The sequence below is a fragment of the Fundulus heteroclitus genome, unplaced genomic scaffold (assembly GCF_011125445.2).
Source record: "Fundulus heteroclitus isolate FHET01 unplaced genomic scaffold, MU-UCD_Fhet_4.1 scaffold_57, whole genome shotgun sequence".
NCBI classification, from domain to species: Eukaryota; Metazoa; Chordata; class Actinopteri; order Cyprinodontiformes; family Fundulidae; genus Fundulus; species Fundulus heteroclitus.
In genome coordinates, this window is record NW_023397000.1 from 647,657 (window position 1) to 675,441 (window position 27,785).

At 40.3% G+C, this 27,785-nt stretch overlaps 2 protein-coding genes across 3 annotated transcripts in view; one reads left to right on the forward strand and one right to left on the reverse strand.

The window, feature by feature from the left end:
• The window catches only part of fah (fumarylacetoacetate hydrolase (fumarylacetoacetase)), a 32,153-nt gene extending 29,507 nt beyond the window's left edge, over positions 1–2,646 (reverse strand). Inside the window, exons 1-3 of one of the 2 annotated variants that reach the window (XM_036133077.1) lie at positions 2,508–2,645; positions 992–1,102; positions 316–437 (exon numbers count right to left, since the gene is read on the reverse strand). In XM_036133077.1, the coding sequence (XP_035988970.1) occupies positions 316–437; positions 992–1,102; positions 2,508–2,588 (314 nt within the window). In that variant the 5' untranslated portion in view covers positions 2,589–2,645. Of the gene's footprint in view, positions 1–315; positions 438–991; positions 1,103–2,507 lie in introns of both variants that reach the window. The other variant, XM_036133078.1, reaches the window with a different exon arrangement.
• Positions 2,647–14,807: 12,161 nt separating this feature from the next.
• Positions 14,808–27,653, forward strand: mthfs (5,10-methenyltetrahydrofolate synthetase (5-formyltetrahydrofolate cyclo-ligase)). Its single transcript, XM_012856957.3, has 3 exons — positions 14,808–15,088; positions 16,050–16,314; positions 26,982–27,653. Exons 1-3 carry the CDS (start codon positions 14,978–14,980, stop codon positions 27,203–27,205), a joined length of 600 nt encoding a protein of 199 aa, XP_012712411.1. The 5' UTR covers positions 14,808–14,977; the 3' UTR covers positions 27,206–27,653.
• Positions 27,654–27,785: the final 132 nt, after the last annotated feature.

Here is a 27,785-nt window from a genome sequence, read left to right on the forward strand (position 1 = left end):
TTTGATTTGTGTGTGGAGTTCTTAGAATATGAGGCATTCAGAAAATGTGTGTAAACAAATCGAGAAAAACTGATGAAAATATTTGATCAAAATCACTGATACCAGCATATATTTAATTCTTTATCGGATCGGAAAGAAATTGGTGGTATCAAATATCACCACTGAATAGAGTGCAAAGCATGGGAAACTGCTGCGGAAACTTAGAGGAGGTATTTTTTACAAGTTTTATTCACCCACTGTCATCCAGTGGGCCCTGTGGTTTTTCCCATAACATTAGACAGTACAACAGCATCTGCAGAATATATCCAGACTGACCTGCTCCGAAGGCTCACATCATCTCTCAGAGTACTCTCACTGGCTGACAGCAGCGTTTGCAGGGTCCTCCGGGCCTCACTCCAGGCCTCATAACCGAGAGCCATGAAAGCATTTAGTGTAGACTTGAAAAGACAGCAGGTGATTACATGTCAAGAAGCAATTCCTAAAATGCAATGGATTGACCAGTAACATTTTGTTGTGCTGATCTTTTATAAACTGCAATGGCCTCAAAAGAGTATTTTTACACCTATGTTATTCCAATTTAAACAACGTTGGGTTAGAATGAATTCAGCTGGAAGGAGAATTAAGATCCAATAAGTTGCATATGATTATTTTCCCCTGAACTTCTCTGTCAAGCAAAGTAGGATTGGCAAGACCTCAATCTGGAGCCCATATATCAGCTCTCAATTTTTAGCCATATTATAAAACTAGTGCAAATTGGAAGAACCAGATGGTGAAGGCTTTCCAGTTTATACTGAAATTAAACTGTTCTGTGTTTGTTCCACAAAAATATTACTGCCTTGGAAAAAAACTTGGTTGCATAGAAACTGTAGATGAGAGGTAAGGAGTATGTGATCATATTGTGAAGTTGGTGAAAAAACAGGGTCACCGTGTTTGAAGATTGCCACTAAATTTCTGAGGGTCTAGAAACAAGTCTGGAAATAAATAACTTTACCCGGTCAAAGACATCCTGTTGTTTGGACATCACAGGTCCTACAAAGAGTGATCTTATCACACTGAGGTCAAGGATTTGGTCCCCAATGGCAACACCAATGCGATGTCTGGGCTGTGGCAATGAACACATAAAAACACAAACGACTGTAACAATTTTAGACTTAGTCTAAAATATTTAGGCTAATATCGGCTTAGTGTCTAAGCCAGTATCATAAAATTAATTCAAATATGTTCCATCCATCCATTTTCCAATCCGCTTTATCCCTCATGGGGTCGCGGGGGTGCTGGTGCCTATCTCCAGCGTTCACTGGGCGAGAGGGGGGGTTCACCCTGGACAGGTCGCCAGTCTGTCACAGGGCAACACAGAGAGACAAACAGGACAAAGAACCATTCACACCTATGGACAATTTGGAGAAGCCAATTAACCTAACAGTCATGTTTTTGGACTGTGGGAGGAAGCCGGAGTGCCCAGAGAGAATCCACGCATGCACAGGGAGAACATGCAAACTCCATGCAGAAAGACCCAGGGGTGTACTTGAACCCAGGACCTTCTTGCTGCAAGGCAACAGCGCTACCCACTGCGCCACTGTGCAGTCCAACTCAAATATGTTCAAATCTACAAAGTTTAAAGTACACCAGGGATAGATCTAAACCTGAGGTTAAGTGTTTTTAGAGTCTTTTTCCCGTTGTCACTGCAGAGTTTCTTCAGCTATGATGTCGCTACAAGCTGGCAGTTTTGCCATCGTGGGCGGGGCTAAATTGAAGGCCCCTTCATGGGCCTTCCGTTTTACCGGTACTCATCTACCTGCATTGAACTTATGGGAAGCTCAGGGCAAGTGCCACTGCTCGACCACAAGAAAGGGTATTATTTTCATTATTATCTTCATTAGCTTATATAGCCAATGAGTGTAGTGACATGGAGCTAAACCAGTGACAGCAGGTAGATGATGAGGAGTACCTGAAAAACACAAGGCCCATAAAAGGGCCTTCAATTTAGCTCCAACCCTGGCAGCAAAACAGTGCCAGCTTGTAGCAACATCATAGCTGAAGGAACTCTGCAGTGACAATGAAAGCGTCTCTCATTTGAAAAAAGCTGCAGGATATAATGAGAATATCATCATAAGTTTTTACTTTCTAACAATGTTTGACTTTTCAATGTATAATTTCTTTTTCAATATCAGTGCATCAGTATTTCAATGTTTAATGTTTGCAATGTTTGATTTTACAATTCCAAATCTCTTATCAATGTCACTGCAAGCTGTCACTGTTTTAGCTCCATACTAACACAAGCTTATACAAGGGCAACAAATGGAGATTTGCTTTCAGCTGAGTTAGTTAGTTTTATTTTTTTATAGTAACATTTTATTTGCATTTCCACTAATGAAAAAAAAATATCTGATGGTTTTTGCTGTTGCTTTGTGCAGCTACTTTTTATTTACTGTGTTCTGTGCCCCTGCATTTTTTTTCGTTTTTATTTTTTAACTGTTTGAAAAGTGTAGCTGAAAAAAAGTACTTACATTGTCAGATGTGGAGAACACCCCATATGGAAGATTCTGGTAGGAGAAGTCCGAAGCTGCATCTACACTTATAAAGGACATCTTCTGCTTGTGTCTGCTGAGCCACCCCGTTTCTTGGACTAACGAAAAGGCTGAGCAGTGTTAAGTGCTACCAGATGAGTAACTTTGGTCAGATCCTCCTCCCACAATGCAGCCAATCACATGCCATCTACAGCATCCGCCCTGGTCCAGACCTCTGGGTTAATTCAAAACAGTCTGGAAATGACTAAGCAAAACTTAAAATTAAGTGAGTATCCTCATCTCTTGTTAGCACGGGACTTCAGTTTTTGTGGTCAGCATTAAAAACACCCACAACGTTAAGGGAAGGTGTGGATAAAGTAAGAATGTGTTGAACAAAGAGAAAATATATACACATTATATATAATATAATGTGAGAGTAATACAAGGACTTCCCTAGACAGAAAAATCTACCTCACTCAAAGTAAACTAGTTTAAAAACTAGTTTAAATACAATGCATAAACGCAAGACTGGTGTAATTAGTGCAGAGAATGGGAATGCTGGAATAATGCAGTGCTATATACATGATGTAGGTGGATTTGCTATGCACTACACACAATATGACAATATCAACAGTAAAAATGTACAGCACTGAAATAGAGAATAATAAATGACTAACTGGTAAATGGAAGACAGTAAACAGGTGGCTGAATAAAGACAGAATTAGAGGATTATTGCACAGGAGAAGTCAGCTGCTCATTAGAGTGATAGCTTGTGGGAAGAAACTGTTCCTAGGTCAGTTTGTTTTGGCGTACATTGCTCTGTTGTGCCTACCAGAGGGGAGAAGTTGGAACAAGTTGTGATTTACTGTAGTTTTTTGACTGTTTCCTGACTTTGGAAATCAAAAGAACCAATTATCTTTTCTGCAGTCCTGACCGTCCATTGAAATCAAGCCCTGTCCTTTCTGGTGGCAGATCCATACCAGACAGTGATTGATGAACAGAGGACAAACTGGATCATGGCTGTGCAGAAGTGGGTCAGCATGAATTGGTGCTATATAAATTGAATTGAATTGAATTCAACTTCACATTCACAACGTACATTTGAGCGAAATATTATTACAACGCTCCAAGTAAAAACAGAAGACAAGTGAAACACAATAGGAAAATAAGTACAATTTAAAAGAATTAAAAGGATAAAATAAGTATCAAAGAAACAAACTGTTTAAAACATTGTGTCTTTTGTCAGGAATGTAGTAAGCAAACCAAATAAGACATTTATATTGTTACTACTCTGGTTCACGAGTAGCAACAAAAAGAGGGGGGGCGAGTTAACATTAAATAAATATCATGAACTTTTAAATTAATTAATGTGTGTGTGTAAATCAGTATGAATGCGCAGGTGTTGTCATGAATGTGGTGAGTGTAGAGTAACCAAACAAACCAACAACTAAAATCCCCCAAAGCCCTGCAACTACTACACTGGCTGAGACATAACAATATGTAAAGAAAGGTTATTTGTCAGACAATATAAATAGTGCAAATATATGTAGCAGCAATATGAATGGACAACATCATTATTCAGATAATACAGTTACTCAGTGTTATATAGTTCACGGTGTCTTATGACACAACACTAATGAAACTGCTCTGTCTCGAAAAGGCGGTCAACCCCTACTATAGAGAAACAAACAAACAAAACATATATATATATATATATATATATATATATATATATATATATATATATATATATATATATATATATATATATATATATATATATATATATATATATATATATATATATATATATATAAACACTCTTACATCAAAATAATTTCCAAAAAATCTAAAATTGCAAGAGTAGTCTTATGAGGAGGTTTTTCGACTCACTCAAAACAAAAAACACTCGCAGAGATTTTTCTTGTTTCAAAAAGGTGCGTTTTCTTTACTTATAAAAATAACAGAAATATTCTCTGAGTTGACTTACAAAAATATTCAAGTATAAACGTTAAGTGGTGTGTGTGTGTGTGTGTGTGTGTGTGTAGAAAAACTGTTTCACTCCTCACTCCTTCACCAAACAATCAAATCCCCCTCAGCAGCTGCTTCTACTTGTTAATCTCAGCAGGAGGCTGACTGACAAGGGGCCCGTTCTTCGTACGTTGCTTAAAACATCCGAGATCAAATGAGACATCCAAGATGATTTCATCCGGCTAATCATGATCCAGCTAATTGGGTTCTTCGAACACACCTGTTGTTTATGATTAGTTTCGCTGGATTGAGTTATCTGAGACAACTGTGCGTTCATGCGTTTGTTTAAAAGGGGAAATGTGTCGATAGTAGAAACAATGATCAGCAGCGCTGCTATTGGCTGTTCAGCATGGCCAAAGAACGCCACAGTTTTTCTCCCAAGCAGAACACGAGCTTTTAATGGAAGGTTATGCCGAATTTGAGTCATTAATTAAAACGACAGGTAACACCTCAAAGTCTGCTAAAGCCAGGAGAGAGGGCTGGCAAAAAGTAGCAGACAAATTAAATGCGTAAATATTGTCCATGTTAGATGTTTCTATCACTTTCTACAGTATGAGTTTTTGCTTTTTAATAATTTCATATTTACTTTGTTCTTTTATGTCAGAGCCTCCACGGGACCCACTAGAACATGGGGACAAGTAAAAGTGAAATACAAGAATATTCTACAAAATGGTAGCCTTTAATTATTATGCTTTATTTTAAAAAGGCACTTGTTATGTCAAGAGATCCAAATTTCGGTGTCATTCCTTAGACACGGGAAATAAAGGGCACGTGCAAACTGGGAATTTTAACAAAAAAATTCTTTGTCAATAAAAAATGAAGTTCTTCCTTTTCCAAGTCATACACAGTTTACACGGTAAAACTGTATTGCTCCGTGTCTAGATAATCCATCCATAGTTTTTTACTAGTACAATATACGGCTCGACAGGAAGCAAGCCTTTCAAAGTAAAACTAAACTTCACAGTAAAATGGGCAAATCTTCTTACTGAATATGATAAAAATAAAAAGCAAACTATCATACAAATAACTTAAATATTTTCTATTTATGGCTCTAACACCACTTTTTCCTCTTTAAAAGCCACTGTTAAATGATGTCTTTGTCTGTTTATAACAGCCACCAAGAAAAATCCCTCTACAATTACACTGTCGCGCTGCGCTACAGGATCCTGTCTATTGTGCAATACACGATTGATTCGAAAAACTCTGAAATTATTCTTGCACCTTCCGCAACAGGTTGCTGTCATAAAAATGGACATGGCTATGACAGACTTCCCTATCTCCTCCGCTTATAAAGCTGCGATCTAATCCTGTTTACATGAAATAAGCCTGCTCTCGAGCAGGTTTAAGCTTGCGCACAAGTTGCTATGACAACAAGTGCAGGAAGTCTTTCGAAGAACCAAACGATCCAAGATCATGCCAAATTGTCAACAATCAAATCCAGCTAACTCAGTTAGCGACGTACGAAGAACGGACCCAAGGAGGAGGGTCTAAGCAAAACCAATAAATAAACAAATAAACAATAGCTTTACCATTCACACAACCTTAGATCTGTAACATTAATAATTTAGCAAAAAATAAATTAATCTAAAATAAACGTGTAAGTGTCTCCCACTGTGGAATTCCAAATTGTAATAAATATATGTTTATCCGTTGTTTTTGCCTCTGAATTCACTGCCTTTTTTCTCTCTGTGCCAAATCCTCAACCGGGTGAGACGAGAAGGGGGGGCCGTTGTGAATGGGCCCCACAGGTGTCTCGTTAACTGGCGCTGTGACCCCGGGATTTGGCTGTGAGTAAAGAGTCTGTTTGAATATTGGACACGAAGGAGGACCTTGCCATAAGCATCACGGGTCGACCCAAAACAGGTAAGGAGATTTTTTCTCCATTGGCAAACCGTTAGATTTTTTTAATTTATTTATTTATTTGACAGGGACAGTACAATTAAACATTGCAACCAAACAGGTGGCCGATGTCCAAGTACATAAGGCTTGTAGCCATGGGCTAATTTGCAGCCTTCGTCCCTGGTTAGGCTTTTAAAAGGTGTAAGCATTACGGGGAGGGAGGTTAGTAAAAACACACAAATACATAAAAAACAAGAAAAGTTAAAAGAAACAATACAGTACAAGCCAGTTTAGTGTTCACACTTTTGATTGTCTTTGAGCCATTTTTTCAATCTTGTGGAGAAAAGTTTAACATCAGTCTGTGACTTAAGCTCCAGAGGCAAAGAGTTCCATAAATGTGATGCTTTCACTGAGAAGGCGGACTGACCCATAGATGTCCGACATCTTTTAATCCTGCAGTTCCCACTAGCTCCAGCTCTTGTCCTGATTCCTTCATTTGCATACTTTAGAACAAATTTACAGATTACTTCAGGGGCAAGACCATTAAGGCATTTAAAAATAGCTTTTAAAAATTAGAAATTTATAAAATTGTCAAATGTCATCATGTTGTATTTTTTAATAATTTTGCAGTGATGCCACTTTACCGGTTTTTGATCGAATATTTTTAGTGCTTGTTTGTAAAGTGAGAGTAAAGGTTTTAAAACAGACTTTGTGGCCTGGGCCCAAACGATGGAACAATAAGACATATGGGATAAAATCATTGCATGTAAATATACTTGTGCAGCTTGATTTGATACACATGGTCGAATCATTCGAAAGCAATTTATATTTGTCTTTATAGTTTTCGTCATTTTCTTAATATGGGCATCAAATTTCAATTTTGAATCTACAACTACCCCCAGATACTTAAATTCACCAGCCGGCTTTATTTCATGTTGATTAATAATTATTTTGAGTTCATTGTTTGTAACTTTCTTAAGGGAGAAGCACATGGAGACAGTCTTGGTGTAATTCAGAGTTAAGCAGTTATTTTGGAGCCACTCTGATAAGATGCACAACTGTCTGTTTAAAAGATCAGAGGCCTTTTCAGGTGTGTCTGCTGTCACATAAATTATTGTATCATCTGCATACATTTGACAGTTGGCATCTTTGCAGATGTTTGGAATATCATTTATGTACAAACAGAAAAGTAATGGGCCCAAAATGGACCCCTGTGGTACACCCACATTACATTTTTGGATCCCAGATTTGACGCCATTAATTTTAACGCACTGATGTCGTTGCTCAAGATAAGATTTAAACCAACTTAGGGTTTGTTTCGAAATATGTAGTTGTTCCAGTTTCCTGAGCAGAACTGTATGATTTACAGTATCGAACGCTTTTGTAAAATCTAGAAATACTGCCCCAACACATTTTCCTCCATCCAAACTACTTTTTATGTATTCCATAAAATGGCATACAGCCATTTCCGTGGAATACCTTGGTCTAAATCCAAATTGTTTGGAGTTAAGTATTCTTTTCTCCTCTAAATAGGCCATTAATTGTTCAGCAACTAGCTTCTCTAGCACCTTAGAGATGACAGGTAGAATTGCAATGGGTCGATAATTACAGACCGCATCAGCTGATCCAGACTTAAAAATTGGAGTCACAACAGCTGTCTTAAAACCTTGTGGAAATTCACATTTTTTAATTGACAAGTTCACTAGATGAGATATTGGTTTTACTAGATCTGCACTATACTTTTTGATTAAAAATGTATCTAAACCAAATATATCTTTTGCTTTGGATGAATTTAATTGATTGATAATTGTCCTTATTTCACTTTGGTCAACCTCTTTGATGTGAAAAGGTGAGGCTGAATCTTCAGCAACATTTTTTGGAGGTAAAATTGGATTGAAATTTCCAGCAAGTTGCTCTACTGAATTAATAAAATATGAATTGAATTCATTTGCAATTTTGGCAGAGTCATTGCAAACCATTCCATTTATATTGAGCTTTGTTACACATTTTCTTAAATTGCACTTGCGATTGGTCAACTTGTTAATCTGCTTCCATATTTCTGAGCTATTTCCACTTGATTCAGCAAACAATTGCATAAAATATGTGGACCTTGACTTTCTGATTTCATTAACAACTTTATTTCGTAGTCCTTTAAAGACAAGTGTGTCTGTTTGCAATTTAGTTTTTAGTGAAATTTTCAGAGCAAGATCTCGCTTTTTCATAAGTTGAATAATAGCATGGTTTACCCAAGGTAGACCAGTTTGTTTTCTATTGTTTTTTATCACACAACTAAATCTTTGAGTAATATTTGTTAGAGTCTCAGTTAACTGATCACAGCATTTATTTACACTTTCTGTTTGTATCACATTATCCCAATACATATTTTTCAGTTCATTTTCAAATAAGGGTAGTTTGTTTTTTGGAATAGACATTTGACTTTTTGTTGCATTAGGAACTGTGAAAACTCCCTCTAGTCGTTTCTTTGTTAATTTCCTGACCAACAGTGTCATATTATGATCTGATAGACCTGTCACAAGGTTATATGTTTTGATGATTCGTTCTGGTTTATTTGTGATTATTAAGTCTATCAGAGTTTGACTAGTTTTGGTGATCCTAGTTGGTTTTTCAAGAATTTGGACAAGTTTATGTTTTGATAACACAGCTTTTAATTTATCCCTTTTGTTTTTCTCCATCCAATTTAAGTTCATATCTCCGATTAAAATTGTTTCACATTTAATATTAATTTGTTTTAACATTTCATCAAAGTCTTGATAAAAAGATGCACCATGAGATGGTGGATTATATACAACTAGTAAGTTAAATTTCATTGTAGGTGACAGTAAAACTTTTAAAACAAGGCATTCAATTCCTAAAGTATCCAGTACAGTGACAGAACAATTTAAACCATCTTTGATATAAATCAAAACACCTCCCCCTTTCCCATTTGTACGATCCTTCCTATAGCATGTGTATCCAGGAACATCAATCATGCTTGTAGGAACATTAATATTTAGCCAAGTTTCACTCAGTGCCAAAAAGTCAATGTTTGAATTGCTCAGTAAATGGTGAACTTCATTTAGTTTTGATAGTAGGCTTCGAATGTTAAGATGCCCCCCAAAAATTCCTTTTGGTTTTGTTGCAGAATCCCAGATTACTTTTGCATGGTTTACAGTTTGAAAATATTTCAGCTCTTTTTGTTTATTTGCTGCACAATGAGCACTTGTAAGTTTTTCTGGATTTCCTTGGCAATTTGCAGCACCAGAATTGATAGTTACAGTTTTCTCAATGTCAGGATTTACATCAGAGAATGTGTTCATCTTCAACTTCATTGAGAAGTCATCTGGTAGTAAGCCAGTGGGTGTCCACGCTACTGCAGTACATGATGTTTCCACAATTTGGGGCTGTTGCAACTTTTCAACACATATTTCTGCAACATTACTTTTGTTGATATTATTTGTGGGACCTGGATTTAGTTGTATGTCCCCGCTCAAGAGTAGAAGAAGCAGAAGTATCCATAACCATCCATTCTTCCTGCTTGCATGATGTTTAGCTTTGGTGGTGGTTATTTGGCATTTTTGCCAGCTTGTCAAAAACAGAGCATGATATCCAAATCCAAAGAAGTGCAGAGTTGGTTTCACAATCATTGACATAAGTTGGGTAGAACTGCTTGATGATGATGTTTCATCTTGGATCAGGCCTTGGCCCAGTGGGAAACACAAACACCACAAACATATTAGCCACACAAACACATACCTTTTGTAGGCTAATTGTTTGTCTTGAAAGTTGTGGTGTTGTGACGGTCTTTTCACTGCGCTGGGATGTCGAAATATCCAAATATAGTCCAATAATGTCCAAAGAGGCTGCAGGCATAAATCCCATGTGCAGGTGTATCCTTTGTCTCTCCTGCTATCGTTTGGTTGTAAAAATCCACGTTTCTCAGCTGAGTTGAGGATTTCTGTAAAAGAAGATAAGAGATTAAAAAAGGGGCCCCAGGAGAACAATGGAATTACTCTCTAACATCAGAACAGGATTTCTGATGTACGACGATCAGACGCGGAGTTATTAAAAATAGAACGTTTCGTCGAGTGGAAGGGTATTGAAAGGAGACAACAATTTTATTTTGGTTTAAATGGGATCCATGGTGTGAATGATCAAAAGCTCCGGTGTGAGTCTGTCTCTCTGTGTGTGCACGGCTTCGAAGTCTCTTGTGTGTGTGAACGGGTGGTTACGCATGTGTATGTGTGGCTGTGAATAGCTTTGCACGTGTACTTTTTGCGGTGGAAAAGTACTGACTCAGGAAGCTGTGTATAGCCGGTTACAATAGCCCGGATCATAGCGGGAGCTTTTGACCAGGAGTTTCAGGACGACCCATGGTGATCTGCCTCTTGGAAGTCCTTGGGTGAACAAGTAAAGGCGCTGATGGGTTTTGTTGAAACGCATGAAAAGTTAGATAAAAAGACCCAGTCGGCGTGGAGACAGAAAGTGCTTGGAGCCGTCAGAAGAGAAACGTCTGGAACACAGCGAACCCCTGGGCAAGTATCTGGTGAAAAAATATGCTAAAAGTAAGAAACACCTTAATGATTGTGTTCAAAGACAAAAATCTGTTGGGTTGTTGCATTTTGGGAAGCATGATCAGGAAAAGGCAGACAAAGAAGTTAAATCATGGGAAAAACTGTTGGTAATTTGGCAGGGAATTAAACATTTGTTTGAAACAAAAGATACCCCAGATAGCAGGCGACACAGCGCCAGATCCGCTTTCAGACTGGCAGATCCGCATAACAGTCACGTCTGTTTTACTGTCCGCCCCCAAATCAGAGAGCGCGAATCACCGTCAGATTACTGATGGTCTGGACCCGGGGGTACGGAGTGAGTCGCAATTTTTTCGCTGGAATTCACCAGAGAAAGACGACGGAGAAAGGAGCTACTGCAGCTGGTGATTTTGAAATTAAATCATTTACCAAGTTCATTCTTCATAAAGGTAAGCCAACGTAGGTCAAAACATGTTAAGAAAATATTTGTTTTAGCTCTGTAAAAGTGCCTTTGACAGTTGAAAATGATGTAAGATGTTTTTAAAGGTTTCTTTATGCATATAAACTAAACGGAATAAAGACTTCAGATGACAAACAACTTCCATATCACATAAGCTTCTTAATTTTTCCGATGAAAAGAGTCTGTCTAACTTATAAACCATGGAATCGTTAAGCGGAGGTAAAGTTTAGATGTTTTAAATCACCCATATTGTTCAGTAAATAATCAGCTCAAATTATGGTTCCAGCAGCAAAATACGGACCAATACATGGGAATTACCCACTATTTTACATGTACATGTATCTGTGATTCCAACCTCCAACAATCGCCACTTTGAATACAGGTGGCTGTGACTTATGAGATTGTCTGAATGTAGTTATGACAAATTAGTCTTTTTACCTTGTTTTTGTGCTTATTTATAGTGTTCCATATTTTAGTAGCCCTCTTGATAAAGAGTCTTAACTTTTGAATGTTTAGTATACTTAAATGTATATTTTGTCTTTCTAGGAGCTATAAAGAAGAATCCCTCATCAGCAAGTGCAGCAGATACTGAACTAAACAGTTTTGCTATCCGCTGGTTCAACCTTGTGACCGTGGAGGTGGTGACAAAGAACTCCAAAGCTTCAACTTAAAGTTCTTGGTTGGAAATGAAGCTACTCTGGTATAAGAACACTTCAAGTTTCCATTGAATTTGATGGTTGTTATTTTGTGTTTGTTTGTTTGGACTGTTTTGTTAAATTTCAGGACTATTGAGAAATGGTTGATATTTACACTAAAACAATTTTTTCAAATATTCATAGATCTTGTGTGAGTGATCTGGTGTTTAGGCTATTAAGATTTGTTTGTTGTGTGAAAAAAAAAACAATCACTTTAATGTTATTTTTACATTTATACATATTGACATTTATAGTCATATTGTGTCAGTTATTTAAATAAACATGGTCAAATGATATATTCTCATAATAAATCACTTATTTAAAAAAAATCTGTTTGTTCTTTTTTTTTAAATAGATACTTTTAAAATGCTAAACTGTTTTTATTCTTTTAATTTTACTTGTCTGTTGCTCTGTTCTTTCTAAAAAATCATTAGATTTGAAGAACACTAATCGTTTTTGAAAGGTATGTCTTCTAATAATATGAAACATTTAGGGGGTTTAATGAAATTAATAAGGTAAGGCAGTGTGAACATAGCCTAAGACTCCTTATTCGGTACAATTCTGGTGCAGTATCAGAAGATTAGAGGCACATTTGGCCCAAATCCGGAGCAGATCAGATAATACAGACAAATCATCTGGTATGGATCCGAACCGTAGCTGGCCCTCATCAGTAAAACGGATCCGTAACGGTATTGGCCCGTTGTGCTAAAAGACACCGGCCCAGATCCGTTGTACGGATTTGGTCCAGATGTTATGATGAATCTGGACCGAATTCGGGCCAAATACATTTTGTTATCTGGGACAGCACAATCTCCTCCACCATACAATTTAAACACTACTTCTTCTGGATTGTATCCAGTTCTGGATGTAAGAGGCAGAGAATTAGTGGTAGAAACGCTCCCGGTATATACTCCAAGGGGCGATATAAGTTTAGATAATACTCAACACCCGCATATGTCATTTAATGCACCACCCATATCTCTCACTCCTTTGAAGTCTTGTGAACCTTTTCTCGCTCGAGCTGCTCGCGAGAACTCGTCTCAGTCTGTTAACAGGCCTTCCTCCCCGCCTACCGCTCGTCCCATTTTTCAGATGACGAAAGCAGCACGCCCAGGAACCTGGAGTAAGACCGCCCTCTAGGGGCTGTTCTTCTGTATCTTCAGAAGACACACAACCAGCAACAGGTTTAAATCATGTTGATCTTAATAAAACAGGAACTAGATCACCAGCAGTATCGACTAATGTCAAGTTCCAAGTGGGGAACTTATAGAAAATCATTAAAAGCAATTTATACTGGGTTAATCAGGTCAGTACTTGACTATGGATGTATAGTCTATAATTCAGCAGCAGATACAAACCTCCATAAGTTAAATATTATTCAACATCAGGTTTTAAGAATATGTACTGGAGATTTTAAAACATCTTCAACAGCAGCATTACAAGTTGAAATGGGAGAAATGCCTCTTAAGGTTAGAAGGGATCAACTATCATTAAACTACTGGTTAAATTTACAGGGGCAAAGGAAGGATCATCCAACATTAGAGTTGCTTAAACCTGGATGGGAAAAGGAAAATAAACAATTAAAGAGCTTTGGATGGGTAATAAAAAATAAAGTTAATGAAATTAATTTAAATCAGTTAGATATATGTCAGACAGCTCCGTTAACAGCAATACCACCTTGGATACTTCCTGATGCTAAAGTTGATCTTTCATTATTAGAAAAGAAGGAAAAGAACACTTAAATAAATATTATAATTATATACAAATATATACAGATGCCTCAAAAAACACAGCTAATAGGGTAGGGATAGTATTTATCATACCACAGTTTCATATTAAGGGATTAGTGATGGAGTTTCAGTGTATACCGGAGAAATGCTAGCTTTGCTTTTAGCAGTTCTTCAATGGGTGGAAGAGGTAATACCATTAAAATCTATCATTTGCTCAGATTCTAGTTCATCATTAGTCAGTTTGCAAAATAATCAGTCAGACAGTAGACCAGATATATTAATTGAAATACAACAAACACTTTACAGAATAAATATGATGGGGCTAGTAGTAAATTTTGTTTGGGTTCCGGCACATAACGAGATTAAAGGAAATTAAATGGCAGACAGAATGGCTAAGGAGAGTACAAATAAGGTAAGGGTAGATATTAATGCTAGTTTTGGTATAACAGAAATAAAGGGTATAATTAAACAAAAAGCAAAAGAGAGGTGGCAAAAGTTATGGGATGAAGAAAAGAAAGGAAGGTGGTTTTATAAAATACAAAAGAGAATTGGACAAATGAGAATAACAGAAAGGAAGAGGAGAGAAGAGATAATTATTTCACGGCTTAGAATGGGACACACTGGATTGAATAGATCATTATTTTTGAGGGAAACATCAGACAGGGAAATGTGACTGTGGGGAAGATGAGACTGTGGAACATGTCATTTTGAATTGTAATAAATATTGGATTCAGAGAAACAGGTTGACAAGTAAACTTAGTAACATGAAAATTAAACTTGATATTGTTGATTTATTGCAAAAGGAATCAGGAAGCAGAGGATACCCGGTCATATTTGAGTTTTTGAAACAGAGTAGGTTGTACAATAGGATTTAGGGTTTTTTTGTTGTTTTTTTTTTTTGTCATGCGGTCCACACTCCATACCAGTCGGTGGCGGTAATGCTCACCTAAACGTTTTTTGCCAACCGCCAATAAAAAAATCAAGAAGAAGAAGAAGAACGTTGGCTCAGCTCATTTGACCGCAGGATGGACGTCATGATGTTGAACTCTTGTCCTGTCAGGTGTTCATCATGTCCCTGTTAATATTTAACCTACTGAAAGTCACATCGAGCAAGTAGATCTCGAAAACAGCCCCTGAAGTGAATAAAAAACGAGGATTTATGTGAGCCCATGTACCTGATAAGAGGATGGCTGCGCTGAGAGCCTCTAAAGGAGCCTTGAGGAAGGAGCTGAAGCGACGCGTCGTTGCGCTGAGCGCTGCAGAGAAGCAGCGACAGTCACGACTGCTTTCAGACAAGGTGAGAGGGACTGAGACACACTTCCACCCAGCTGTTCACTGACTTTAGGCATTACTTCAGTTAGGGAACAGTGTGTTTTAGTCACTGCCGAACACCCGCATGGATCTGGTGATACGCTGCCATATTGGGGAGGGCAATTTTCTCTGGGACAACGCAGCTTTCAGCAGGATCACTATAGGTGCACTAACAGTCAGACTTATTGGCACAACGTTTAGCACAACACAGATGGCTGATTTAATCACATTTCACCACCTGAAATAATGTTCAATGTTTGAATAGATAGTGAGAGGGAAATTATTTGCAGTAATTCCAGTTTATTTTACAACGATGTGAGTAGCTTTTTTCCTATGAAAATCGACATCTCGGCATATTTCTTTGACTCAGATGTGAAAATGTGATTGACACTGTCACCTCCAACACATTGAACTGGGATCTTGATTGATTTCTGTCAGGTTCAAACACCTAAAACATTCATAAACAACACAAGAAGGAGAGACAGCAAAGTCTTGCAAGGAGACCGAACGGAGATGCTTAATACAGATCTCCAAATTCGATCTGAAGCAAATCCGTCGCCTCCTCTCTATTTATTAGTAAAATGAATCCCTGGTTTCAATGTCAAGCTAAGGGGTAGGGATAAGCAAAACAACTGTGACCTTCGAGATAAAACCAAGCAGTTCACACAGTACAGTTATGTGTAAGCAGTCCAGATGGCTGAATAGAGTTCATAAAAACACTTATTATAGTCACAACATATTTCTCTGCTTTCTGCAGGCCTTCTGCAACGATAAGAGAGAGATCTAAAACCTTAAAACGTCTTAGTAGTGAAGAGTAAATATATATGATAAATTAAATGAACATAGTAAATAACATAAAATATGTAGCAAATAGTAAGAATAATTCTATCAATTTTAGAGCTATTATCTGTCCTGCTGCTGATATCTTTGTGCTCACTTTTTTCCAGCTGTTCAAACATCCTAAGTATATCTCTTCTGAGCGAATTGCTGTGTTTCTCAGTATGGATGATGAAGTGTGTACTGAGGAAATCATCAAAGACATGTTCAAAAGGGGCAAAAGCTGCTTCATACCCAGGTATCAGAGCAACAACTCCCATATGGACATGCTGAAGCTCAGCAGTCTGCAGGACTTGGAGACATTGCCTCTGACATCCTGGAACATCCGTCAGCCAACAGAGGATTGCAAAAGCAGGGAAGAAGCATTATCTTCAGGTGAGAAAGTGCTCATGTATGGTGAAGAAAGACAATATCATGTTATTGCTAAAATTAAGATTTGGGTACTTGGATGTCATCAGTCCCCATCAGTCCAAAAACTTATATGGCGGGTTACATTTTGTTTTGATGTAACCCGCCATATACTTGAAAGGGATTTTAACCCGTCTACATGGAGAATAAAACTGGAATCCACTCAGTTTGTTTCTTTTCCACCTTCTTTTTCTTTTATTTTCTTTAGCAGTGGTCAAACAGGTAAAAAACCTTTAAACAACCAAAAAAAATAAATAAATACACACATAAGTAATGGCATAAACACATAAATATCCATAAATATTTACAAATATACATGTAAATGTCAGCCTTAAACAGGGCTCTCAACTCTCACGCATTGACCGTGTGACACACACATTTCACTAACTTCACACGCTCACACGCAACATATGGCATTTTACACGCAAACATGGCATTTCTCACGCATAAAAATCACAAAGCCCGTCTGGGCTGCGGACGACAAAACTCCGCCTTCTGCTGAGCTGTTTCGGCTTCTTTCACAGCTTGTGGCCATCAATAATTCCTGCTGCAGTTCGTGTTAACAGAGCAGCAGGAAGAGTGATCAGAGTTATAAATAATTTTAGTCTTAACAGTGGTGAAAGTAAGCCAGTAAGGTCCTGTAACGCGTACACAGGAGGGGGCGGGGGAGAGCTGCTGCCAGATGACCGGTTCATTCAGAACCAGTCATGGCTGCACGCTGGATCAGAAAACAGTTCTGCTAACCAGATGCAGTTTAAAACGCCACTTGGTCTGTTTATAGGTTTAGTTTTTATTAATTCTGCATTTTTTAACTACATGCACCATATTTCTGTGCCTCAGCGCTTGCTCCTCTCCCCCCCTCCTTTCCCTCGTAGCAGGTGCTTTTATCACCGTTCACCATTCAAAACGTGAATCACTGCGTTTAATGTCCTCACATCGGTAGCAACGTGTGCCAGTTAAAGTCAATAGGAGAGTTACTAGCTGTGTTTCATGCTATTTTATTTTTAACAACATAGAATCAGTGGCGCTTCGGTGGGCGTGCTGCCTTGCGCTTTAATGCAGGTGCGCATTTTTAAGGGTCATTTTAAAGAACTTGTAACATCAGGGGCTTCTTCTCAGATCTGTCAGTACCCCTGTTCCCTTTATAGGAGCCCTTTACAGCCTTTAGTCATGCATTTCCCCCACTGTTTATCCGTGGCACGCAGCGCAACAACGGGGGAAAATCCGCCCACCTCACCGCCCAGAGCGCACTGACGAGAGAAATAGAGATTTGTCTGGTCAGCGCGACGACTGACTGAGAAACCTGTCGCTGTCAAAGGTGATGAGAATGTTATAAACTGTAACAGTCTAGAAGTGCATTGAGCTGAAAGGAGGGAGACATCAGCAGCTGGATCGTGCGTAAAGACGCAACGTGAACCTCTGTGTGCTTCAGTGTTGCTGCTGAGGGGAAAATGTTGACCATAAAGGCTTGATGAAACTCAGCCTGATTCACCAATCAGGTTATAGATTTACAATGATAAAAAACCCATAGATGAATGTGTAACAGTGTAATAATTCGGTCAATAACTTAAAACTACTTAATTTTATTCAGTATTATTTGAACAATTGTGTATTTTTTTATGTTTTAATCCATTAACTGAACAATAAAGTATTAATACGTCTCTTTCTCTTTTTAACAAAAGTAATACATGTCTACTTCATTGTCTGGTGGGATAAAAATGAGATGGAGTTGACTCCACCGGCTCTTCCACCAGGGTCCGGTTAGCCCCGCCCCCAAACAAGCCACGCCTCCCAAATTAGCATAATCTCACTCTTAAATTTTGATAAAAGTTGAGAGGTCTGGCCTTAAATATTCCATTCAATACAAAATGCTACTTGATAAATAACACCAAACACTGAAACACATACAAGCTTACGTAGCACAAACCACATATTGCCACTTTAATTGCACAAACCCCATTTAACCTATTTATCCTTTAAATCTGTTAACCCAATTAAAAAACAGACCCTCTTATTACACCAATCGACCAAACACTTTCTAATAATATTTAAGAAACACGCAGCCTATGGCCATACTAACACACATTTCATCAAGACAATCAAAGCATGGCAAACGACGCGTATTGAACAGAGCTACGCATCCATTTTGCTGCACACTAACACGTAAACAAACACCATTCCCGAATGGCTCAGCGGCAGCAGTAGCAACTCTGTAGCACAGATTTTTAAGTTTAGCTTCTTACCGGCTGCCTCTCCAATCGTTGTAGACGTTCAAAAGTACTTTGCTGCGTTGGTATTAATTTTAACAGGATCCTCGTCCGTGTCTCAAGAACTTCTGCTCTTACCTGGGTCTGATATAACACCTGTGCTTCAGGGATGTACCGCGTGCGTGACGTCATGAGCTCTTGAGCGCACCAGGCAGCAATTAAGCAGATTGTCTCCGTTTTGTTGCTTGACACTACTGCCGTCAGTGAATTGTACACCCCAGTATTTAATCTCTTTTAGTGCAAGTTATATCTTTATTTATTTATTAAAAATGCACTCATCTCAAGTGTAATTTGACTTGACACCTCCCACTCGAGCTTTCCTGTGAACACACTGGGAAGGTCGCTACTCCAAAGTCAAACCCCATGGCCCCCTTGCTCCTCGGCAGCCAACAGGACGACAAGCCGCCGGACATCCCTGCGAAGGACTGTTGCTCTAGTTTCCTCTCTTTGCCAATCAGCCTTTGACTTTCTTGCTCCCACAGCTCTCACCACTGGGACACAGTAGCTTGGGACAACCCTCACGTTAACATCCCGCACAACTCCCTTACTGTCTGGATTGGTGCTGACAACTCTGCCGAGCTTGAACTGGCCCCGCATCGCATTTTGGTCGCACAGCCAGACAATGTCCCCGACAGCCACATTGCTCTCACTGGTGTGCCACTTACTCCTTACAAAGAGGTTGGGACCGGTAAGCTGGCTCCAGCTCTTCCGGAACTTGTTGACTTCTGACTGCATTTCTTGAAGTCTCCTATAAGGGTAACTGGTAAAATCAAAGACCTTGACATCGCCACATTGGGAGGCTCTTCCTAGCAGCAGAGAATTAGGTGACACATACTGAATACAGTCCTCCTGGCTCTGCATCCTGGCATCAATCGGCCGTTCATTTGCCAGGTTGGCTGCCAAATAAAAAGCTGTATGAAACTCACTGTACCTTAGTGTGGACCCCTTCCCCAGACTCTTAAGCGCCTTCTTCACAATGCGCACAGCAGCCTCTGCAGCACCGTTTCTGTGTGGAAAATCTGCTGGATGGATCTTCCACTCCCATACACTCCCATTCCTTGCAGCAGTTTCTTCCAGAGCAACTCTATTCTGGCTATTCAGGAATCTGTGCAAATCTGCCAAGACTGGCTTCGCACCAATAAAATTGGTGCCAGGGTCTGACCAAAGTTTTCTCGGGTGCCCCCGGATCGCTGAAAACCTTTGGTAGGCCATCAAAAAGGCATCTGTGGAGACTGCATTGGCCAATTCAGTGTGGATGGCTCTGCTAGCCATACAACAGAAGACTACGCCCCACACCTTCATCTCCACTCTTCTTTTAACGTCATCCTTGACCTGATATGGTCCGAAGAGGTCCACAGTTGTGAACTCAAAGGGTGCAGCAGGTTCAGTCCTCTCAGGTGGCAGGTCAGCCATGACTTGCCGACACCTTCTTGCCTTTGCCTTTCTACAATGAAGACACGCATCCACAACCTTTTGTGCAACCCTCCTTCCTCTGATGACCCAGGCCTTCTTCTCATCTTGAGCAATGTCCCAGCTGCTCCATCTTGACCCTTACTATGAGACTCTCGAGCTAGCAGTGTGGCCACCCATGAGTCACCAGGCAAAAGAGGGACGGCAGCCTGGGCTCCCTCAAAGCTCTGCACCCTGCCCCCGCAGACGAGAGGTCCAGTTTCCTGTGCTCTATAGACGACAAGTCTATCAGTTGTCGTGCTGGGGAATTTGGCGCCCTCTTGTGCCGCAAGAAAAAGGTCACTCAGTGCGTCCTTCCTTTCTTTGACCGTGATTATGCCACTCGAAAGGACCGCCTCCCACTTTGGTCTACTAAGGGTTCGGCTTGGTCCAAGAAACTTTCTTGCTGCTCTCCAGACCCAGGCAATGACCTTCACAAGTTTGGATAAGTCGCTGAATCGTGTGACGTCGACAAGACTCTGAACTGCAAGCCTACGTCCAGCTTGAGTCTGGCCCTGATCTTGAGGTGCTGCTTGCTTTACAGTCTGGGACCTTGTCAACACAGCCACAAAAGCTTTCTTCTGCAGCTTCTTGATGCTCTCCCTTGCAGCAGCAGCAATTTCCTTTGCAGATTTGATAGGCCATTTACTCACAGGGAAGTGTAAGAACTTAGGACCATTCTGCCACTCAGAGCCCTCATCTAAGTCTTCGGGCCCTCCGTCTCTCGTGATCAGGTCTGCAATGTTCTGTGGCCCAAGAATCCACCACCAGCCCTGGACTTGTGAGTTGCTCTGGATCTCCCCAATGCGATTTGCAAAGAAGGTTTGATAACCATAACTCTCCCTCTGGATTGCACCAAGGACAGTCTGGCTATCAACAAAGTGGAACCATCTTTCAACTTTAATTCTGCTGTGCGCTTCAAAGTACCTTTTCAGGCGGGAGGCAAACACGGCTCCACAGACTTCTGACTTTACGGCATCACCCTTCTGATCCAAGGGGGTCAACTTAGCTTTAGACTCCACCAATCGAACAACAGGCCTTTGGTCAATGCTCCACCTCAGGTACATCACTGCCCCGTAGGCGTGCTCGCTCCCATCCGAGAACGTGACTGCATATGGCTCACCTGCATGACATGTTGGGGTTAGAGCCCTGGAGAACTTGACACTGCAGAGCTGAACACATTGTTCGAATAGCTCGATTGCATCCTCCCTTAGCCCCTCTGAAAGTGCTGTGTCCCATGTATCTTTAGTAGGGCAACTTTTGCTTTTGGCTTCCTGGAAAGCTCTGCGTACCAGGATAGCTCCTTTCTGTTTTGCAGGAGTGACGAGGCCACCAGGATCATAAAGTCCAGCTACTTCACTGAGCAGCTCCCTTCTTGTCAGGGGATTTGGTGTTTGAGGCCTTACTTCCTCTTGACGAAGGTTCTGACCAAGCCGCATCTTCTTTTTCCTTTTTGAAAAGTTGATTGCAGTCATGACATGAAGCTTGTCTTCTTCAACGATGTAGCCCAAACCGAGCGCTTTGTTGTCGTCATCACCCATCTAATTGGGAAGGACCATCGTTTGGCTCTCACTTGATCATCTGGCTCTCCCTGAGGCTCCTTCCTCCCACTTTGCCCCGAGAACACCCACGGCTTGAGCTGAAATCCCCCGGCCTTAAGAATTTGCTCTATGTTGGTAGCCACGGCTCTCAGGTGACTGAAATCATTGTCTGACGTAAGGAGGTCATCGACATAGCTATCTTGTTCAAGTATACGTCGCTCCTCCTCCAGATGCATAAACTGAGGCAGATTTGAGGTCTCCCGCATAGCAAGCTGTGCAATGCATCCTGCTGGCTTGTCTCCAATATTAACCCTTATAATGGCATACTCTCCTAGCTCCTCATCTTCAGAGTCTCGCCGCAGGAACCTATGTAAATGCACTTCACGGTCCTCAAGCCAGACTGAATTGTACATCTTTTTTATGTCACCGATGGCGGTGAAAACTCCACTTTGGAACCTCAGGAGGACAGCCCAAATAGAGTTGAGGACATCTGGGCCCTTCATCAGCATATCGTTCAGGCTCACACCTCTGAACTTCTGGCTGCTGTTCCAGACCAGCCTCACTGGGGTTGTAATGGAGTGAGGATTTAACGCTATGAGATGGCTAACATACCACACTGGTCCGGTCCAACTAGAAATTATGTTCTTAGACTGCTTGATTGCGGCTCCTCTGGAGACCATGTCGTGCACCTGGGCAGCATAGGCAGTTTTCCATTTAGGCTCCTTAGCGAGGTGCCTTTCTGTTCTAAGGAAGGTGGCCTCAACAGCTCCCCTATTGTTTGGGAGTGAAACAGGATCTTCGAGCCAAGGATATCTGGCATGCCAGTGAGGGTCTTTGCTGTGGCAGTCACTTGTGACGTATGTGAGCCCCCCTTTCACTACTTCCAGTTCCTGCTCCTCAGCAAGAGTCATGTCTTTACCTCCTGGTTGACAATTTCCGCACCGGCAGCCTCCACACCTGGGTTCGCAAGCAGCGCCAACACTGTCCCACCTCCACCATTCCAGGAAGTTGTGGCAGGTGGTCAAAGTAATGGACACCTGGATGCCTTGGCGGAGCTGACCAATTGGTGGTTGTCGCCTGGGGGGCCTGGCCAGGAACTCCTCATCCTTTGTGGCAGCTGTCCTCATTGACCTAGCGAAATGAGTGCTTGATGCATGGGCTGACATGACGACATCTTCAAACAGGTCCGGATTGGTGCCCCCAATGGTCTTCCCCAACGGCCCGTCCCAGAGCACAAGGTCTCCAACGACTCTGATTCGCTGTGGCGCCAGCTTGCCCTCTCTCTGGCTTATTAAAAGGAAGACGTCAGACTTCCTTCAATGTTTCTTCGCACTTACCAGCCGTCTTTACTAGGTCTGCCTTTTGCTGATCAGACAACTCTGCTTCTTCAGCACCCACCTCAGTCTCTTTATCCTCGAGAAGTTTAGCTTCTAAATCATCATTGGCTTCCCAGACTCTTTCTGCTGCTTGTGTGAGATTGCCGAATCCATCTTCTAGTTCTAATACTGATTTGTTATCATAGGTCTTCAGCAGGATGTTAGCCATGCGGGAAAATGCTCTCTTTGCCACAGTCCGGTCCTTTTTCAGCTTGTCAGCGGTCTTTGACATCTCTGCAGGTCGTTCGTGGATAACAAGGTAAGTGCACTTTCTTTGCTTTAAGTTTTTCTTGTACTTTCTTTCTATGCACCAGCAATCAAGCTCCTAACTTCTCCCCAGGTCCAAGCTTGGTGCCTTTCCACACTTCTTAATTACCTGGTCTTCGGTTGTCAATCAGAGCTGTGTTCTCTGGCTATCCGGGTTCCAATTCCTGGAACCGGTTTTTTACTGTCAAGTTGTCAGCTCAGTTGTGCAGATTCCCCAACTTGAAAGGGATTTTGACCCGTCTACATGGAGAATAAAACTGGAATCCACTCAGTTTGTTTCTTTTCCACCTTCTTTTTCTTTTCTTTTCTTTAGCAGTGGTCAAACAGGTAAAAAACCTTTAAACAACCAAAAAAATACACACATAAGTAATGGCATAAACACATAAATATCCATAAATATTTACAAATGTACATGTAAATGTCAGCCTTAAATATTCCATTCAATACAAAATGCTACTTGATAAATAACACCAAACACTGAAACACATACAAGCTTACGTAGCACAAACCACATATTGCCACTTTAATTGCACAAACCCCATTTAACCTATTTATCCTTTAAATCTGTTAACCCAATTAAAAAACAGACCCTCTTATTACACCAATCGACCAAACACTTTCTAATAATATTTAAGAAACACGCAGCCTATGGCCATACTAACACACATTTCATCAAGACAATCAAAGCATGGCAAATGACGCGTATTAAACAGAGCTACGCATCCATTTTGCTGCAAACTAACACGTAAACAAACACCATTCCCGAATGGCTCAGCAGCAGCAGTAGCAACTCTGTAGCACAGATTTTTAAGTTTAGCTTCTTACCGGCTGCCTCTCCAATCGTTGTAGACGTTCAAAAGTACTTTGCTGCGTTGGTATTAATTTTAACAGGATCCTCGTCCGTGTCTCAAGAACTTCTGCTCTTACTTGGGTCTGATATAACACCTGTGCTTCAGGGATGCGCCGCGTGCGTGACGTCATGAGCTTTTGAGCGCACCAGGCAGCAATTAAGCAGATTGTCTCCGTTTTGTTGCTTGACGCTACTGCCGTCAGTGAATTGTACACCGCCGTATTTAATCTCTTTTAGTGCAAGTTATATCTTTATTTATTAAAAATGCACTCATCTCAAGTATAATTTGACTTGACAATATATATATATATATATATATATATATATATATATATATATATATATATTCAGTAACACTATATATCGACCGATAGACGTGTGCCGCGATAGAACAAATTAGGGTCGATAAAAGTTCGAATGACAGTTTTCCTTTCTTCCTTTCAGCCTATCATATTAGTTCATGCTATAGTCACTTCTTCCTCTTGACCAATCGTAATCGCGGACCCAGGCACGCCGTCACAAAGCGCCGCCCTCTCAAAGCACAACACAGAGCACGTGAATATGTCGCAGCAAGTAGCGGCGGAGGAAACGGTCCCAAAACGGGGTTTTACTAGTTCGCCAGCCTGACAGAAATAAACCTCAGTGATTTGTAAAACTTGCAAGGAACCGGTAAAAACAAAGTCTGGTAACACAACTAACTTGTTTCATCACATAAGCCGCTCACTCCCGCAGCAGCACGAGCTGTGTCAGCCCCGCGCTGATGTGCGTCTTCTTAGGAATCTTCTGGAACTTCTTCTAAAACAAAGCAGGTATAGCAGCTAAACTGGGCTCCCTTCTTTGTGATAAAATGAAAAAGCGTCCAAGCGGCATAGGACATCACGCATGCAGTAACATGCTTAATAGTGACGGATACGTCTGCAGCCTAAAAAACCTGGCTTCAAACAATTACTCGCCACTCTTGATCCGCGATATAAAGTTCCGGGATGCAAGTTTTTCCTCTAACAGCGCTCCCTAAATTTTGCAACTAGTGCATGGAATCAGTGCAAAATGAGCTGCAATCTGCGTCCTCCTTACACGCCACAACCTCGGACCTCAGACCTGCGTCAGCCTCTCAATTATGAAACCTGAGAAGTAACTAGTTTACTATTCCCACCTAAATAGGCTATTTTATTTATTTATTTGGTATATTTATTTTGGTCATTTTACTGGTCACTTTAGTTTATTCTTTCTCATTATTTAATAACATAACTCAGGTCTCTTAAGTTATTTTTCTTTAAAAAAAATTCTGTTATGGTTAAAAAAGTTGGTTAAATAAAGATTTAATTGGAATTCTGTGTTTGTGTTCTTTATTAAAATTAAATCATTTAGCAATATCATAAAATGTCCAGGCAGAGCTGCACATAAAATATGGTTTTAAAGGCATACTATGCAACATTTTTCAGTTAATTAATGTGTTCCATACCGTTTTGGATGATTAAATGAGTCATTTTAGGTCGAACAAAGGTTTTCTCGGCCGCCCTGGTGGTCTGTGGGGGAAATACCGCACTTGCAATTGCAGGAGCTTACGGCCCGCACACACAGAAGTCTCGCTTTACGAGAACTCCGTGTTTTTGCCCTGCCATTCACTATATGCACGGGCGAAAACAAAAACAAAGAACCGCGTGTTAACGTCAAATAAACATGCAAGCATATCGAGTTTTATTAATTATTATTATTAATAATAATAATAATATTATTTATTTATTTTTTTTATCTTGGCGAGACGCTACCGCGGCGGCTGCGGCGAGGCGGCGGCGGCTTGGCGAGGCGGTGGCGGTAGCGTCTCGCCAACATAAAAAAAAATAAATAAATAATAATAATAAAACTGGCGAGGCGGCGGCCGGCCGGCCGCCTCGCCAAGATAGCGCTGCGGGAAGCTTGATGTTCATACCTTCACTGTGTTAGTCATTGTTTGTACTGCCGTTTTTCCACTTTTCGTTGCGTTCGCCTGTCTGCTAAGCTCAAAACAACCGCGCCTGGCTTGCCGGAGAAACCAGAACAGCTGAGCATCTTGACGACAGTGCACTTTTACTTTCGCCCTCTTGGGGGAGCCTCGCTGGAAAATCAACCCCGGTTGCATAGTATACCTTTAAATATATTCAATAATTATTCGATCGATATCGATCAATATGCATTTTTTTATCGATAAGCTTTTTTTCTAGATTGTCCAGCCCTTATGTATATTTGTGTGTGTATGTATGTATGTGTATGTGTGTGTGTGTGTGTATATATATATATATATATATATATATATATATATATATATATATATATATATATATATATATAGCGCAGCACTGTAGCGAAAGCCGTAATGCTCCACTTGTGGAAGTAAATCTGTTGGACTCTTTTGCATTAAGACAGCAATTCTTAATTTAAGAACAGTGGCGCAGACGTTAGGGAGTTCGTCCTGCAATTGGCGGGTCACTTCACCGAATTACCTGCTGGCAGTGGTCAGAGGGCCCACTGGCGCCAATGTATGGCAATGAGAGATTCTGTCAGTCTGCCACAAGGCATCTGTGGCTACTAACATAGCTCACCACCGTCAGGGTGTAAATGTGTGTGTGAATGACTGACTGTAGTGTGAAGCACTTTGGGGTCTTCAGACTAGTTAAAGCACTATACAAGTACATTTAATTCTACACAGCCAGACAGGATACGTTACAAAATAAATAAATAAAAAATATGCTGCTCTAATGTTGCAAGGGTCTATTTGTATAAAAGTAGACTGTTTGACTGAATCACATAACACAGGGTCTGTCTAAAATTTCAGAATTCCAAAGTGAGAGATTATACAGGTTTTTGAGGATATATTTATATTGCACTCTTTTCTGTGTGTGTATAGGAGGTCTCGATCTGATGTTGATGCCAGGCCTGGGCTTTGACCTCTTTGGAGGACGTCTTGGAAGAGGAAAAGGCTTTTACGACACCTATTTAAGACGCTGCAGCAAACACCCTAAAGGAAAGCCTTACACCATTGCCCTGGCCTTCAAGGAGCAGCTATGTCAAAAAATCCCTGTTGACGCTAATGATGTCGTTATAGATGAAGTCCTGTATGAGGACCAGTAACCATTTAGCCACTTATGTCTAGATTTTTGAATCTTATATGATGAAGGCAAAATTCATGATTAAGTTAGCAAATTCTGTATAGGAGTAATTCTGTGCAAATTTGGCCTTTTTGACCTTGTAGAAAGAACAATTTTTAAAAATGTTAATGATGGCTTGATGGTATGCAGCCAACAGTTGGGATTATCCTTTCATGGATGACCTTCTAGCTGTGATGCATGTGATGGCATTATACTGTTTGACCTTCTAATCAAAAGGTTATTGTGGTCATGAAGCATTCAGAACATACTTTATTCCTCACCCCTACAGATGTGAAATATGAACTTGGTCAATCTGTTTTCATGAAACATGTATCCTTGTTTGTTTGACAACACTGACCTTTTCATCAGTCTCTAATATCTTCTACTGGAAGTAATGGCTGCCGGTGCTACATAAATTATTTTAAAACACTTTTAATTCCTGTTTTTTTCCTAATCAGGACATACAAAGGTTATGAAATATTTAAATTTGACCTCATAGAAACGTCTGACAGTAACACATTGTCAGTTCTTATTTAGAGGTGCCATGACATCACTGTATGTTC